Consider the following 17728-nt stretch of genomic DNA (forward strand, 5'->3'; position numbering starts at 1 on the left):
TTTTAACATAGCCAGGATTTCAATGATGAGTTTGACATTTTTGTATTTTTCGCTTAAACCTTCCGCGCCCGGGTTCCCGCGTTCGATTCCCTGTGGGGTTAGGGATTTTCTCTGCCTCGTGATGACTGGGTGTTGTGTGCTGTCCTTAGGTTAGTTAGGTTTACGTAGTTCTAAGTTCTAGGGGATTGATGACCATAGGTGTTAAGTCCCATAGTTCTCAGAGCCATTTGAACCATTTCAACCAAGCTTAAAACTTCCAGACAAATATTTCTGCGACCAGTTTCCTTATGTGGAACAGATACATTCTCCCTCTTCCATCACCTTTGAAACTTAGTATCATCTTCATGAAAACACCCAGAATGAAAGCACGTAGTGACAGCTAATAGAAATATGCAAGTATAGTTAATGCAACTTGCATTGACTATAATATGTTACAGCAGAGAAATTTAGGAAACTTCTCACGAGAGAACTGCGAGTGTAGAAAAAGGCTCCACTAATTTCTTGAGGTCAGGTTACAGTAGCAGCAAATAAAATTTTGTTGACGATGTAGCTAATACTAAATTTTTATTTGTTACTTAGTTGTCAAATAATCAGAACTTTTCGAGTATTTGATAATTACTACGTTGAACACACATAATATGTGGATAAACGATTTAAAATATTAAAACATGTAATAGTCCTTGACATACTCCTTGAGAACAAAAGTGTGACACAGCATCGAAACAGAAAGTGGAGTATTTATATTTTTTATATACTTTGAAATTTTTCTTGTAAGACACTTTAAATACACAATATGACACGTCTGAATACTTAAGCCAATACAACTGGAAATTATTCTTGTTGGAAATTAAACAAAATATTGTGTCTGATAAACGTGTGCGTAGGCATCCTTATTGCGTCTGCTCTTGAATGTAGACGCTTGCGTCTCTCATCAGCCAAGTAAGTTACAAATATCTATTCATGAGGCTAATGACTTTGTCGTACACTAGTTCCTTAGCGTGGATGGCCCATACGTAGTCGAGGTGGTTGAAAGAATCCAGCGATACGAGGAAGCGGCCTATGCAATTTGGTAGCTTGTCGTACAGTCTGTCCACATCCTGCAACAATAAACAGGAATTGTCTGAATGCACATCCAAAAAAATTCAGTAACATTACTTTTAAGTAATAGTCGTTAATGACACATATCAATACTGCACAGTTGGTAAAGAGAAGAGCGTCAGTAAGTCTCTACACCGACGTGAACAACCCGCAACCAACGCCGTAGTTGTTCAGGCTCTCGAAAGCTTGCATTTCGATTGTATTCACAAAACGATTCAAGGATGTTTTACAACACCTGTCCGCATTAAAAAGTAATCACCACACACGTTAAGGCATTTATCCCACAGGGAGAAGATACGATCAATTACTGTTCCGTAGAAAGCGGTCGTCCGCCGACGGATCCACATCCATACCCAGTCTTGCACTTCCTCGTCCGGCTGAAAGCGGCGTCCATGCATGTCTTTCTTCGCCTCACCAAAGACGTGAAAATCAAGCGCTGTAAGATCCGGGCTGTACAGAGGATGCTGAAGTGTTTCCCAAGCAAATCGCTGAAGTGTAGCCGTCGTCCGATTGTCAGTGCGCAGTCGCGCGTTATCGAGCAACAGGATGATTCTGTACGATAGCATTCCAGGACGTTTTGAACGTACGGCGGGGCGCAATTTCTGGAAAGTGTCATCACAGCGCTACCCATTGATCGTTGTTCCAGGCTCGAGGAACTTGACGAGCAGAGGGAACTTGCAGTCCAAGAAAAAAACTCATCATGATCTCACCGTAAATTGTGTTAACTGCTTCGTATTTCTTTTCGGAGGTGTGGAAAGTTTCCACTGCTGGCTTTGCCGTTTGCGCTCGGGGTTTCGGAATGCTGTCGCAGAATCATCCTGTTGCACGTTAACAGCCGCCCCTGCACTGTCAATCGGATGAAGACTACGCTTCAGCGATTTTGCTCAGATGACTACAGTTCCTCTGTACAGCCCTGATCTTTCAACGTGTGATTGTCACCTATTTGGTGGCGTGCTGAAGAAAGACGTGCCTGCACGTCATCTCAGTTGGAACAGGAAGTGCAGCAGAGGGTGCCACTGTGGATCCGTCAGTAGCCGACCGCGTTTCATGAAACACTAACTGATCGTCTCGTGTCCCAGTGGGATAAATATCTTAACGCGTGTAGTTATTACTTTTAAATGCAGTTATTGAATGGTCCCGTTGTGGTGAGTGTTCGGTTTTCAATTGGCTGTTCCTTACAATACGATTTTTTAGATGCCAACATACAAGATAATCACAGTGGTCTTGATTTCTTACTAATGAAATGTAAGACTTCAAGTAAAAATAAAAGGCAACTGGTTTAAAACACACCGCTTACGAAGATTATGAAACTACGGAACGGGAGCACCACCCTAAATGTAAAAGAGATATTAACGACAGAAATGGAACTTCAGAAAATGTTAGAGTCTTAAGGTTGTTGCTATGGAAGGATCTTAAAAGCAACTACAAAATGAAGACATTGTATTGAAGAACGAAACGTAAAACAGTTGAACGTTAGTGCAAGAGAGTACCGGGTATAAAAGTAAAATTAAAACACTTATCTGTGTAGTCACTTATCTTCTTCCAAGATTCCTATGCAGGGCATAGACTTCGCCTTCACGTGGACCAGTTGGTTTTATGGGAATTTCTCTTTCTGGCTGGAGTCAATTGTACGCCTTCCACTTCATTTCGCTAGCGATTAGTATCTGTGTCACTCGTTGTCGTATTATTTCACTGACGTCAGCTGAAGTGTCAGGCAGACAGCAGGTGTCTTTTTCCTCCCTCAGTCTTCTGACTGGTCTGATGCGGCGCTCCACCACTTCCTATCTTGTGCCAGCGTCTTCGCTTCAGAGTCACTCACCGTCCTCAGTTTTTGGGTATATTCCAATCTATGCCTTCCTCTACAGTCAGTTTTACCCTCTACCGCTCCTTCTAGGACCCTTTACATGTCCTTCGAGAACCAAGAAAGTTATTCCATTACGTCTCAACAGATGCCCTGTTTTCTTGTCCCTTGGTGTCAGTGATCTGTATGTTCCTTTTCTCGACGATTCTGCGGAGAACCTTTTCCCTTAGTTACCTTATTAGTCTACTTAAATTTCAACATTCTTCTATAGCGCCACTTCTGAAACACTTTTCTAGTCTCCCCACAGTCCATGATTCACACGTTAGTCCACAGTCTAGTAAATTTCTTCCGTAGTTTAAGGTTCTATATTTGGTACTAGGAGACTTCATTTGATCAGGAATTTCGTCTTTATCTGTGCCAGTCTGCTTTTCATGTTCTTTTTTCTTCATCTGTCACGTGCTACTTTGCTTCCAATGCTGCCTATTTCCTTAAGCCCATTTACCTCATGGTCATCAGTTTTTGTAGCGAGTTTATCGTTAATCTCAAATCTGCTACTCCTTTTTTCTTTCATCTTTCTTCAGTTTACCCTCAATTTATATTCTGTACTGATCAGCCTTTTCATTCCAGTCAACACGTTTTCTAGTTCTTCTTCACTTTTACTCAGGTTACCAATTTTATCTTATCATTGATATCCTTTCCCTCTCCTGAACCTTTCTTTAGTTTCCGCTATTGCTTCTTCGATGTGTAGATTGAATAGTAGCGGCGAAAGACTGCACTCCTGGCTCACAACATTTTCAAACAGAACACTTCATTGTTGGTCTTCCATTCTTATTGGTTAATTACGCATTGTACATTATCCGCCTTTCGCTATAGCTTACGCCTATTTTGCTGAGAATTTGAAACATCTCGCACAGTTTTACACTGTCAAACACTGTTGACAAGTCGACAAACCATATGAAGGTGTCTTGAGTTTTGATCAGTCCTGCTTCCATTATCAAGCGCAACGTCTGGACTGTCCTTCCAGTGCCTTTTTTTCTTTTTCTAAAGACAAGCTGATCATTATCTAACATTTCCTCAGTTTTCTTTTCTATTCTTCTGTATAATATTCTTCTCAACAACTTGGATACTTGAGTTGTTTATTGTTGCAGAAGTCAGTCTCTCTCCTGTCTCAATCCTACTACCAAGGTACATTAAAAATTATAATAATTTTTCACAATTTATAATCATAACTGATCAGTATGACCCGAAAGAGCGTAAGTGTGTAGCTTTTTTAAGGAAGATAGCTCGTTTAACTGATTAAAGTGAGACCTGGTAACCAACGCGCCACCTCGCTCGGTGACAATCATTATTTATTTATTTATTTATTTATGCATTTATTTTACCTGGCAAGATTAGGGCCTTCAGGCCCTCTCTTACACCTAACCAGGCATACTCAGGTTGAACGAGTTACAGTTTCTACTTAACATTAAGGACATATAGCCTATTATGCAGTATTGATGTTAAAGAAAAAAAATAGATATTATAACAGTAGTACAATGATAATTATAACAATAAAAAATAATTAAAACAATCAATAATAATAATAATAGTAATAGCAATAATAATAATAATAATAATAATAATAATAGTAATAATAATAATAATAATGACTATGTATATGAAAGTAAACATACTTTTCTTTTCTGAATGTCAGTCCCATTGTTAGTTGGGAATTTTCTTGCAGCTTGTGAGTTATTCTCGTCGAGCAGAGACATAAGACGATAGAATGGGGTGAAAGAGATATGTAAGAGGTAGATAGGTTAGAGGAAGAGAAATAGAACGGTAAAATTCGAAGCTGTGATGGAGAGCAGAAAGAAAGAGATGGGAGGGGCACAAGAATGGTGGTTATACCGTCCCTAATATGTAAGCTTTGAGTTCCCTCTTGAATGTTGAGTAGTTCTGGATAAGACGCAGTTCACAGGGGAGCGCGTTCCATAGCCGTATGGCTGAGATGGAGAATGACACGGAGAAAGATTTTGTGTTATGTAAAGGTACAGCCAAGATGATAGACGTATCCGATCTGGTGTTGCGATTGTGGAATGATGATAGGTGTTTAATGTGAGAAGATAAGTATTGGGGGCACCAGTGGCTAAGAAATCGATGAAGTAAGCACATCGTGTGGAGATCGCGTGCCGTATGTGGGCGTATCCAACCTAGCTGGGAGTATGAAGGACTGATATGATCATACAACCGAATATTGCACACGTATCTAACGCAAGCATTCATCACTAGCTCGAGGCATCTAGAATTTTCACTATTTGTGCCGTGTTGAACTACATCGCAGTAGTAAAGATTAGGCAAGACTAGTGTTTGGACTAATTTTTGTTTAACATGGGTTGGAAATATTTTTCTAAACTTTTGAATTGCATGTAGGGAGGAGAGCGATTTCCGGCAAGCTGTGACTGTTTGTTCTTCCCAGTTTAGGTGTTCATCCAAGATTATTCCAAGGTCTTTTACTGTTTTTTGGTATGGTAGTTGGGTACCATTGAGGAGTATTTTAGGGACTGTTTCGCGAAAGTACCGGCTGATTAACTTTGGATGAGATATAAGTATGACCTGGGATTTCTTGGGGTTTAGTTTCAGACCTAGGTTCTGTGCCCATCGAGAAACAGAGCAAAGATCAGCGTTCATACTCGCTACTGCATCAGCAATGTTTTTGGGGCTTGCACTTATGTACAGTTGGATGTCGTCGGCATAAAGATGGTAGTTGCAGGAGTGAATCACTGAAGAAATATCATTAATGTACAGTGAGAAGAGTAGTGGACCAAGGACGGAGCCTTGGGGAACTCCAGAGCGCACGCTTTTCCATGATGACTTTTCCGACCCACAAATGACTTGTTGACTTCTGTTTTTGAGGTAGCTGTCGAACCATTGTATTGCGCTGTTTGAGAAATTCAGCTGTTTCATTTTAATTAGTAATATATCGAAGTCAACTGTGTCAAAAGCCTTGCTAAAGTCAAGCAGTGTTAGGATAGTAGCTTCACGTCTGTCCATAGCATGTTTAATGTCATCAGTTACTTTGATTAATGCGGTTGCTGTACTATGGTGCTTTCGAAAGCCTGACTGATATTCGTCATGGATGTTATGAGTTTTGAGGTAATCCGTCAGTTGTTCATGGACGATGTACTCTAGGGCTTTAGAAATTGCAGGTAGTATGCTGATCGGCCTGTAGTCACCTGGCGACTTAGGGTTGTCAGTCTTGGGTATAGGCTTAATTAAACTTTGCTTCCACTCAGTAGGATATGTACTACTGACAAGAGACAGGTTGAAGATGTCTGTGATAACTGGAATAATAGTGTCTACGACGTTCTTAATCATGCCAATGCTCACTCCATCATTTCCTACTGCCTCGGAAGAGATTCTCATAATTGCCTTGTGTACTGTGCCGGTAGTGACATGTTTTAGGAAAAACTTGTCTCTCGAGAGATTGATATCTTGGGGCTGGTAATTTGTCGCTGCGTGGCAGTTTGCAGCTGTTGAGAAGAAATCGTTTAATTCTTCTGCAGACGCTTGATAAACAGCGTCAGATCTTCGCTTCCCTATACCGAAACTGCGCAGCTTTTTCCACAGTGCAGCAGGTTTTGATATGCCGCATACGACAGAGCGGGCATGTCTGATTTTGGCATTCCTCACGCTTTGCTTGGTTCTGTTTCGGAGTTTCCTATAAGCTTCGTATGCCTCGGGAGTTGGGTTACGCTTGAAGGCCCTATGTGCAGCATCACGTTTATTCATTAACTGACGTAATGCAGTGGTGAGCCACGGAGCGGGAGCTCTCTTTACCTTAACAGTGCGTTGAGGAGCATGTTTATCATACAGTGAAATAATTTTGCGACATAATTGCCGAATTTTTTCGTCTAAAGTCGGTTCATCGTTTATATCATGCCAAGGGATGTCTGAGCAATCCTTTTGAAGAGCGTCATGGTTAACATTTTTTAAGTTTCTGTAGGTTACCAGGTGAGATTTTTCTTTGGTAGTATGCATTGAGTAATTTAAAAATATCACGTCATGAGCAGAGAGTCCCGGAGCGGATGTCTGATTGGCGCGGATTATTTTATCTGGTCGCTTTGTTGCTATTATATCTATGATTGTGTGGCTGTGTGGCGTGTGATGAGTTGGGTTCAGCGGTGTTAAACTCATATCATTGGAGTGGAACAGTCGCCTTAGTTTTTCGGCAGAGGGAGATTTTAACTGTAAGTCGATGTTTGTGTCGCCCATAATGATTATGTGTTCATACTGTGTCACGAGTGAGGACAGGGCAGACTGAAAGGAGGACATGGCACCGACGTTTGGAGGTTTATAGATTACTCCAATTAGCAGTTTCTGATTTGATGTATTTATTTCGAAAAACAAGAACTCTGCTTCTCCTTCGCCCTTTGCATCCGATGTGCATAGCACAGTAGGTGTCAGATCAGAGCGAACATAGGCACCCACACCACCCCCGCGTCGTGTTTCACGATCTGCCCTTAGGAGAGAGTAACCAGCGATTCGGATAGCGTCGGAAGAAATGTTTGGTTTCAACCAAGTTTCAGAGACGAGGATAATGTGGAACAGCGATTGGCAGAACAGGTCACAGAACTCGTCGAAGTGAGCCGTTAGCGACTGCGCGTTCGCGTGGGCCACAAAGAGCCCGCCGCCGGAACCGGTCCGTCCCATTGTGGCCGCCTGTAGGACCGAGCGCGCTCCGTTTACCTGCTGGCCGGAAGAGGGACAAAAGGTGGATTTCGCGGGGCAAGACATATTTACAGGTGTGTCCAAGGTCGTGACTGACTCAAGCGTCTGTGGACTAAAGGTGAAAAACACGCTGGAAGTATCGAAGAAGGGAGTGAAAAGAAAGATGGAAAGTGGCAGTAGTAGTTACGAAAAAGATAGTAGTAGTAGTAGTGGTAGTGGCGAAGATGGAAATAACAGATATAGAAAGGTGGTTGTAAGGAGATTCCTGTTAATGGAGGGTGTTAATTCCCATTTGACTGACAATATGAATATACATGAGGACTTATAATAGACAAATAAAGAAACAATATTTTTGTGAAACAATTGACTGATTTTAAATAGAGTACTTATGGTACTTATAGAAATAACGGAGCAGTATTTAAGCTAAAAAAAAATGAAAAGAAAGAATAAAAAATTAACTTATATTAGACAGATTACAATATGAGACTTTGTGTCTCGCGAGATTTCGCTCAGTCTTTCAGTTCGAACATGTTTGTCACCGTTTTCCTCCCTCCTTCCGTCTTGATTACGATCCTGCCATCCTGGGTCCATACATTTTGAAGGCCAAACTGTGTGATCGCAGCGTTCAAAACTTTTAGTCTTTCGCGCGTCAGATCTTCCCTCAGGGTAACCCCACTCTTGGCGAGTTTTCTTTTCTGAGCAAACACTTCAGCTCTTTTCCGGTAAGACACAAATTTAATTATTATGGGCCTGGGTTTCATGGCACCTGGTATCCTGCGCCCAACACGGTGGCTTCTGTCAATATCGGCCACGTCGATCTGCACGCCAAGTTTCTCACGCACGAGGCTAATGGCCAGGTCGTCGGTGTTTTCGCGATCGTTTTCAGCTACCCCGAACAAGCGCAAGCTGTTCCTTCGCTGATACTGCTCAATTTCATCGGTGGCAGCAGACAGTTTAGCCTCTAGGTCGGCGGCTTTTTTCTCTTGTGCGGCCAGGGACTTTCTAAGAGACTGGATTTCGGTGCTGTTGCGCCCGACAGACTCTTGTAGTTTGTCCATGACCGCGGCCGTCACGGAGTCCGTGATGGATTGCACGATAACGTCTAGCGTGTCTTTGCTGTGCAGCGCCGCACTCACCTGGGACCGGACGAGCTCCCCGATGTCGGGAAGCGGGGCCTCACCTGCCGCCGGAGACCGGGCGCCCGCGCTGCCTGCGCCCCTGTAGCCTCGCCTGCTGCCGCTTACTCGTGCTCTTCCCATTTTTCACTCACTTATCACTTATCACTTGTGGTAATCAACGGAGAACAATACACCACGGCAAGTAACACTTGTTTAGTCGGATGCACCCGTTGTGGACTGCCGCACTTCTCTGTAACACCTTCAATGAGCGGAAAAACTCGCGAGCCGAAGAAACGCGCGTCACTCAGTGGCCGCCATATTCAAATTATTTACCGTCCGCTAATGGAACTTTTCTCTGAAAAACATTTAACAGCATCCACCCCAATTGCGACAACACAAAAAAGCCGCAGAGGAGCAGATGTGTGAACAGAACGCAGCAGAGATGTACGAGCTTACCTTCACAGCCGCTAGCCAGTCGTTGCTGCTGTAGAAGAGCGCCACTTTGGCGGTGATTTTGCTCAGGTCGTAGTCTGGCGGCCAGAAGCTGCCGTACTTCTCCAGGTTGCCGAACATTCCATGGTCGTACTGGCGGAAGTGACCTGGAACAGTAAACACGCGTACCGTAAAGCGGCAGGCACTGTCAGACTGAGTAAGCGCGACGAGAGAACATATTCTCGATAATGTGGCTGTAACTAAATTTCTTGCAAGGGCAGCTAAGACATTTTAAAGAAAACTTGTGTTCCACACAAATAAGACGGTTTTTCATATATGTGACATTTGATAATAGCGTAAGGCTGAAATCCTGATTGTGTAATAAAGCATATCATACAGTCATACGACTGTTATGTCTTTCCGTCTGTTCTACACAAGTCCCAGTAATTTTGCTCCACCATGAATGGTAGTTTCGACAAAGGCTGTCCAGCCCTCGACCCATGTGTCCCAAAACGAATAAGTATCAGTGCGGCCCAAGAGGTGAGCGTATATCAAACAATCTCTAAAGTAGGAAAGTCCTCAGGTTCCGTATATAGAAGTTATGATAAGAGTAGTATTCTGAATCTGAAACTCCTGCTACCCTTCCGCCATACCGCCTGCCGTCCCCCCCTTCCCCCCCCCCCCCTTCCATCTCTCTCTGACACACACACTCTCTCTCTCTCTCCCTCCCTCTCTCGCCCACATACCGTGGCGCAGGTAATTTAAAATGTTGGACACTTCTGGTATAGAAGAAGTAGATATCAAAAATTCTGCATGATAAGGAACAATACTCAAATAAAGATCTGTGCCACCTTAACCCACACAGGCAAACAACAACTTATAAAATGGCAAGATGCATGAGAGAATGGCGATGTACTTCCAACATGATGGATGACCGGCACATAGCACTCGTGTGGTTGAAGCGGTATTGAATAACATATTTCATGACAGGTGGATTGGTCGTCGAAGCACCATACCATGGCGCACACGTTCACCGGATCTGACGTCCCCGGATTTCTTTCTGTGGGGAAAGTTGAAGGATATTTGCTATCGTGATCCACCGACAACACCCAGAAACAAGCGTCAGCGCATTGTCAGTGCATGTGCGAACATTAAGGAAGACCAAATACTCTTTGTTGAGAGGAATGTCGTTAGACATATTGCCAAACGCATTGAGGTTGACGGACATCATTTTGAGGATTTATTGCATTAATGTGGTATTTACAGGTAATCACGCTGTAACAGCATGCGTACTCAGAAATGATAATTTCACTTAGGTACATGTACCACATTGGAACAATCGAAAGAAAAAGGTTCAAACATACCTACGTTCTATATTTTAATTTAAAAATCTACCTGTCACCAACTGTTCGTCTAAAATTGTGAGCCATATGTTTCTGACTATTACAGCGCCATCTATCACAAAGCGAAAAAAAAAAAATGAAATGATCGTATGGCATTGTTGGCCGGACGGCCCCATGCGGGGAAGTTCGGCAGCCGTATTCAAAGTCCTTTTTAGTTGATGCCACTTCGGCGACTTGCGAGTCAATGATGATGAAATGATGATGGTGAACACACAACACCCAGTCATCACGAGGCAGAGAAAATCCCTAACCCCGCCGGGAATCGAGCCCGGGGCCCCGTGAACAGGAAGCGATGACGTTTGTAAGTAGGCTGGTTAGGTTTTTTTATTGGTAACGCCACGTAGCGCTCTGTATGAAAAGTCACTGGCTGCGCTGTGAGCAGTCTGTGGCTAGTTTGCATTGTTGTCTGCCATTGTAGTGTTGGGCAGTTGGATGTTAACAGCTCGTAGCGTTGCGAAGTTGGAGGTGAGCCGCCGGCAGTGGTGGATGTGGGGAGAGAGATGGCCGAGTTTTGAAATTTGTAAGACTGGATGTCATGAACTGCTATATATATTTTGACTATTAAGGTAAATACATTGTTTGTTCTGTATTAAAATCTTTCATTTGCTAACTATGCCTATTAGTAGTTAGTGCCTTCAGTAGTTTGAATCTTTTATTTAGCTGGCAGTAGTGGCGCTCGCTGTATTGAAGTAGCTTGAGTAACGAAGATTTTTGTGAGGTAAGTGATTTGTGAAACGTATAGGTTAATGTTAGTCAGGGCCATTCTCTTGTAGGGATTATTGGAAGTCAGACTGCGTTGCGCTAAAAACGTTGTGTGTCAGTTTAAGCACAGTCATGTAGAATTGTTCAAGGGGACGTTTCACGCTACCGCAAGACCACGAGCTGCGGACACAAAGCGAAAAAAGTGGTCCAAGTAAAAAATTCATATTTCTTTACGTACTGCACGAACATGTAATAGAAAATGGGGGTTCCTATTTAAAAATACGCAGTTGGCATCCGTTTCCCTAGGGCAGCGCCAACTGATTTCCCCCTTCAAGCTAGACAAGTTTCGTTCATTTTTCGTTTGACGCTTATTTCGTGAGACATTTGGCCCGATCACGATCAATGTACCACGCTGTAGATAGTCCATCTTTTGCAGGAATCGAGAAGTTAGACCATTTTTGCTTGTTTATGATATCGGTACTGACAGGATATTAAAATATATGACATAAATGGCCGTCCTTTTACAGGCATTGACGCAGGTGCTTAAATTTTTTACGCCGCGAATGGACCGGTGGCTATAATATATGACGTAAGTTTGAAGCTGATACGTCTACCTTAACACATGGACAGACTCAAGGATAACGCGATAAAAGATGTTGATCGTGTAATATAATGACAAATTAGCAATTTTGGAATTTTTTCTTTTACTTGTACTGCAAACCCTTGCTTCTTGTGAAATTTCGTAAGTCTTGATCAATGGGAAGTATCATAAAGGTTTTGATGAATAAGTTTGCAAGTTTTAAAATATGTGACATAAAAAAAAGTTTCGATTTGTTTGGCGTAGGAACTTAATTGTTTTTCACCGCCAACGGAAGCCATGTGAAACAAAATTTCAACTTGATACGTCTACACGTCCCTGACAACTAGTGTGCTTAAAAGACAGACTGACAGATGAACAACGAAGTGATCCTATTAGGGTTACGTTTTTACCTATTGAGGGACGGAACACTAAAAATGCCGTTTTCGGCACAAAATTGCCTGCAACCAATGACCACTTCACAATGGCAATTGAACGAAATCAGCGAGCTTTGTAATATATACAGACTATTGGGTAATTTTCTCTCAGGTAAGGGAACAATAACTTCACTTAATACCTATACAAACGTTGTGTGTCAATGTTCGAAGAGAATTACAGAAAGGACGTATTTCAGAATATTAGAATATATTCGTATGTGTGTAGTCTGTCCTTCGAGCTCTATAGGCGTAGGACATGGACTATGTTGATAAGATTCTCTCGACAGTCCATCTGCGTCAAGTGGTTTAAAATCGACGAGCTTTCGACTGAATATTCATCAGTCATTGTTAAGTGGTGACTGTTTTTCGGTTGCCTCTATCGTTCTTATAAAGTAGCGCTGCCTTCTGTAATGTCACTGGTTCCCCCTCCAACGCCCACTTCAACCTATCGATGGTGGAGTCCTGCGGGGCGTGCTTACTTGTGGGCCGCCGTCTTTGTTGAAGATGTTATCTCAAAGTTGTGACAACACCTTTATAAAGACACCAACCTACAACTAAGTATGACTTGGGACTCAGCCATCGGGAGGTTGACCCGTGTGCGTCGTGCGTGCAAAGAAAACATTACGGTATATGGCTTTGAAGTCGCAACCAGTAACGTCGCAGAAGACGGCGTGACTGTATAAGGACGGCAGCAGGAACCAAAAAACGATCAAAGCATAACGCTGGCCGGGGAGTATTTGGCCGAAAGCTGTATACGGCTAGGAGTTCAATAGAATTTTATCAGTACGTAATTGCTGCGAAATGATGCATTCATATATGGACTGCACTAATGCAAATTACCACTTCGCTGCTGACGGGTAAATTAAAATGCTTAGAAGACTTCTGTCTTAAGAATTAGGTAATCGTTTGATTCCTACATTGATTTTATGAGTATACGTACAATATTTCGGCTTACGTTGAAGTAAACTGTTAAATTACGCAGCCTACAAGTACCACTATATATATATATATATATATATATATATATATATATATATTTTCTCTTTGTTGTGGAAATACATTACTTTCACAAAATGGGGAAAATGACGAAGACATCAGAAAACTGGCAAAACAATGTTGACACGAAAAGATACTGAACCTTATGACAGTATTTCACGAAACTGCAAGTCACATGTTGTGCTGATAATCCTCCTATTGCACATCAAATCTACTTGTATATAATGGTTTTATTTAAACCTTTGAACTTTGTTCTCTGCTTCAGGACCTGATCCTAAGCCACTAGACTCTCATTATGATAATCTTATCCAAAATTTCTAATCATGGTTAATCAGTATTAAAGTACCTAGGAAAGAATAAACCAAATCCTAGAGGTCCTTATGTAAGTTCTTGTGTTACACCTCTTTGGTATTACCGGTATGCGCCTGACTTTCGATCTTCTCGTAAAAAAATCGATCTTTTGCGCGTTATTAGAGCAACGAAAAAGATCCAGAGACCACGTACGTGACACGAAAACTCATCTTCGACCTAAGCTTCAACGACAAGCTATGCGTATTTTATTCTTCAGTTTCGATCCTGACATGATAAATTTGTGATAAGGTTTAGTCGTTCAGCGTTGTGTCTACTGTGACGTGTATCTTACTGTGACGATGGTCAGACCTCCAAAGTCCTACCGACAATCCGTTCGAAATGTTTGGAACCGCGTAGCTCATTTATTCTTCCTCATTTTGTAACCGGTTTTTAATAAATCAGTTAATTTCATAATGCTTTGTACTTGTTGACTTTCATAGTAAACTGTTTGTTACATAGCAATTTTATAGAGAGGATAAAGTTTTCTTTCGCTACCATCAGATCGAAACTTCCAGTGTTATTATTTTGCTGTGAGATTTATCAGCAATGAGACATAAAGTAACTTAATTATTTTCAGCCATAATGGCTAATGTTTGTATACCGTGACTGTGTGGGAAAATTATTTATTTCAAGTTTCTGCTACCAGTCACTTTTTATGTTGTTATGTTGTTATGTTAGATTAAACATAAAATAAAAAGTGACTGGTAGCAGAAACTTGAAATAAATAATAAAGTAACTTACTTTCCAGTTTTGCCCTCATCACATGCATATATGTATCACTTTTAACTGCCTACGTGTTTTCCATTACTGCTAAGATTGGGATCTTTCTCAACTCTGTGATGCAGTTCTACTGAATTGTTCGCTCTTTCTGTGAATCAACGATCAACTGCGAGCACTGATATACACTTAGTCGAGTGGTTCGGAAGGGAATTTTTTTATTCAGTATAGCCTAAATTCTCGCTTGATGTAAGTTGTTTCTAATCTAACAGGACGGACACTTTCGCTACTACATAAAATTGCCTGATATTATTCGTCTCTTCGCATATCTATTGTTTACCAAATATTTACTTTGTCAGCTTTGTTCATGCGATTCAACTTTTCACATTTGGTTTCTCTTTTATAAATTATTCCCGGAGTTACTAAAATGTATTGGAAGTCATAACCACCTCCTATTCGCAGCGTCGGAAGAAGTTTGTGGTGGATAACTCCTAGGAACTAAACCTTTGAGAGCACTGCTCAGCTTGCTTTCTGGCACTTTCTTTAAAAAGCGTTCTGAAGCAACTAAATCACAATCGATCACCAAGTCGATCTCAGTACAGGTAATTTGTTTCATCAAAAGTCAGTGTTTTAATTGATATTAATTACTCGAAATATCCGCAAATTATATCTTAATAGTTTGTAATTTACTGTCACCTTACCAGTGGATCACTATGGTACAATTTCTTTAGAAACCGTAAACCATATTGGAATCTGGCTGTTGTATTGTACGATATACCACCTTTTAGCGGTGTTCTGTTGTGACGGACAACGAATGCTGGGTACGAAGTTCGGAGCTTTGTAGCTCTAATGATTTACGTATATTAGTACAAACATTTTACTAATCTCTGGTAAAATTTGTTAATAGATTCTTACATTTAAAGAAAAATCTTGAAATAATTTTAGAAAATTTAACACATCAGTGTATGTCTCAGGACTGTTATCTCTTCTGCATTTATGTTCAATTGAAGATGTGTCGTTTAATGCCACGAAACCTGTAGTGATCTGAAAATAAAGGACTAGACACATATCCTTCAAAGCAGTCACCAGCTTTGTGTGCAGTCTATTTCCAGTGGCATACTAGTCGTAGGACACACTTAGCAGTGCGAGTTGTGTTGATAGTTCGAGTGGAGCAGTCTGTTGCCTGACGAATCTCTTTAACATACGTAAACTAGCAGTTCACTCACCGCTCTTGATCTCCTGTCCGTAGTGGATGAACTGCCTGCTACCGGCACCTGCTGGAGCGTGGGCGAGAATCACGGGCAGCATCGTCTGCAAAAGAATACGGACACACATCAGATAAAATGCAGGCGAACACCTTGAGTTACAACACTGAACTTTGCCCTAAGGGAGTTGGACAACTATCAGAGACAAATTAAATAACGTTAGTATTGCCTTGTATTGTCACGGAGAACGAAAAGTTCGTCTGCGTTCTTGTGGCGACGAACACGCTGAAATCGTTTCTTATTAGGCGGCGAGGAACCCACCGTGCACACACCTTTCAGTACCCCAACTCGTGGACGAGTGTGTCAGGACTACCAGCGGAGACGTCCAGTTGTACAGCGAGCTGTTTGATTGAGTTTGCCCGCATGTTCCAATATTACGTGAGTCACAGCTGTGTGCGGCCAGTCGGCAAGCAGGAGATCGGACAGGTTTGCGCGACCTCGTGGCGATTATGACAAACACCTCGCCCGGCGACACACCGTGCTTTTGTTCGCTGCCGGATAGACGTAGACTTTCTGCAATGGCCTCCGAATATCTGCGATGCTCTGGTTTTCCACCAATAGAGACTCAATGACAGCTATCTGCTTGGAACCCACCTCTGTCACAGATGTCATTTTGAAAGCTACGTACAGCACAGTCACGTATCGCAAATTCATGTGACTTTAGGAGCTGAAGCGTGAACATTCCACGAAGTCTCAGGACAAATTCCGTATCCTTCAATCGAAATTAGCTGAAGAAAAAAATGTGTTTCATTAATCATTTTGGGGATGAAGCTCTTTTGTCCGTTTTTGCTTTAACAATAAATATGTTTTTGGATGGGATCCGCCTTTAGCAAAACACAATTTGCTTTTTTACCCCAAACATGATTCACTGCGATTGCAGTGATGATGCAGAAGCCGCAGTGAAACATGTTTGGGATTAAAAACAAAATTGTGTTTTGCTAAATGCGGACCTCATCCAAAAACATATGTATTGTGTTTCATTACTTATTTGACGTCCCTCGTAGATAAACTGCATAAAAACCGTTTTCTACTTGTAAACGATAGTGGGGTGAATATTTCCAGAGTTAATTAGACTAATGGAAAGTGGCTCTGTTTACCTGACATAATGGAATGATTGCGCTCCAAAATAATGAACTGGGATTGGTTCTTGCTTCCTGCTTTCAACTTCCAGCATAACTAGCTACATAGCAGTTAATACTGGTATCAAGCAAGATGACTCTGAATGAACACTGTTTTTCAGTACAGTGATGGAATAGGTGATAAAGAAGGTATTGGTTGGTAGTGGTTACGGAATTTGAGATGAAGAAATAGAAATCATGTGGTATGGTACCGATGCAGTCCTGCTGGTAAAAAGTGAAGATTACGTTTATAAGCTTTTACATATATGTATCGTGGCAGCTAAAAACCACAGCTATGACCACATTATGGAAACGATTAGACGCATGCTGAATCTGAGTTGGATTTAAGTCCAGGGAGTTTGGTGGCAATGTGTTCTTCGAACCAGGTAGGTACGCCGTGAGCTGTGTGACACGTGGCATTGTCCTGTAGTAGTTGCTATTATTCTGAGGAAAACCAAACTTCATGTAGTGGTGAACATGGTCCACAAGGATAGGTGCGTACTTGTGTTGATCCACTGTGCTTTTGAGAGTGATGAGTTCACCCAGGGAATGGGTGAAAACATTCCCCAGACCATAACGCTCCCTCCTCCGGCCCGAACACCTCGGACGATTGTTGTAGGGCGTTTTCTTTGTCCGATGGAGCGTAAAACGTGATTCACCTGTGAAGGCCACATGTCGCCACCCATCTGACCTCCAAGTTGCGGTACTGACGTGCAAATTCCACCCTTCGTCGTTGACGACGTCATTCAGCACGAGCGCACGAACCAGATGCCTGCTGCAGATGTCCGTACACAGCAATGTTCGTTGTTGGTTGATCCTTGGTTCATCTGGGCTATCGGTTATTCAACAACTGCAGCTCTATTCGCCCTTACACATCTCAGCAGCCACCGTTTACCTTTATCATCTGTGACCCATGGTACACCACGGTTTCCTCGGCACCAGTTTCTGAAAGCGCCATTTTGCCATGGTCGGTATAGTTTAACAATGGCGGCATGCCAACAGC

At 42.1% G+C, this 17728-nt stretch overlaps 1 protein-coding gene across 2 annotated transcripts in view; it reads right to left on the bottom strand.

The window, feature by feature from the left end:
• Positions 1-547: 547 nt before the first annotated feature.
• Positions 548-17728, bottom strand: part of LOC126281614 (lipase 3-like) — a 143274-nt gene continuing 126093 nt past the window's right edge. For both annotated transcript variants that reach the window (XM_049980724.1, XM_049980723.1), the window contains exons 6-8: positions 15569-15653; positions 9184-9326; positions 548-1097 (exon numbers count right to left, since the gene is read on the bottom strand). In XM_049980724.1, the coding sequence (XP_049836681.1) occupies positions 945-1097; positions 9184-9326; positions 15569-15653 (381 nt within the window). In that variant the 3' untranslated portion in view covers positions 548-944. The remainder of the gene's footprint in view (positions 1098-9183; positions 9327-15568; positions 15654-17728) is intronic.

The sequence above is a fragment of the Schistocerca gregaria genome, chromosome 7 (assembly GCF_023897955.1).
Source record: "Schistocerca gregaria isolate iqSchGreg1 chromosome 7, iqSchGreg1.2, whole genome shotgun sequence".
NCBI lineage: Eukaryota > Metazoa > Arthropoda > Insecta > Orthoptera > Acrididae > Schistocerca > Schistocerca gregaria.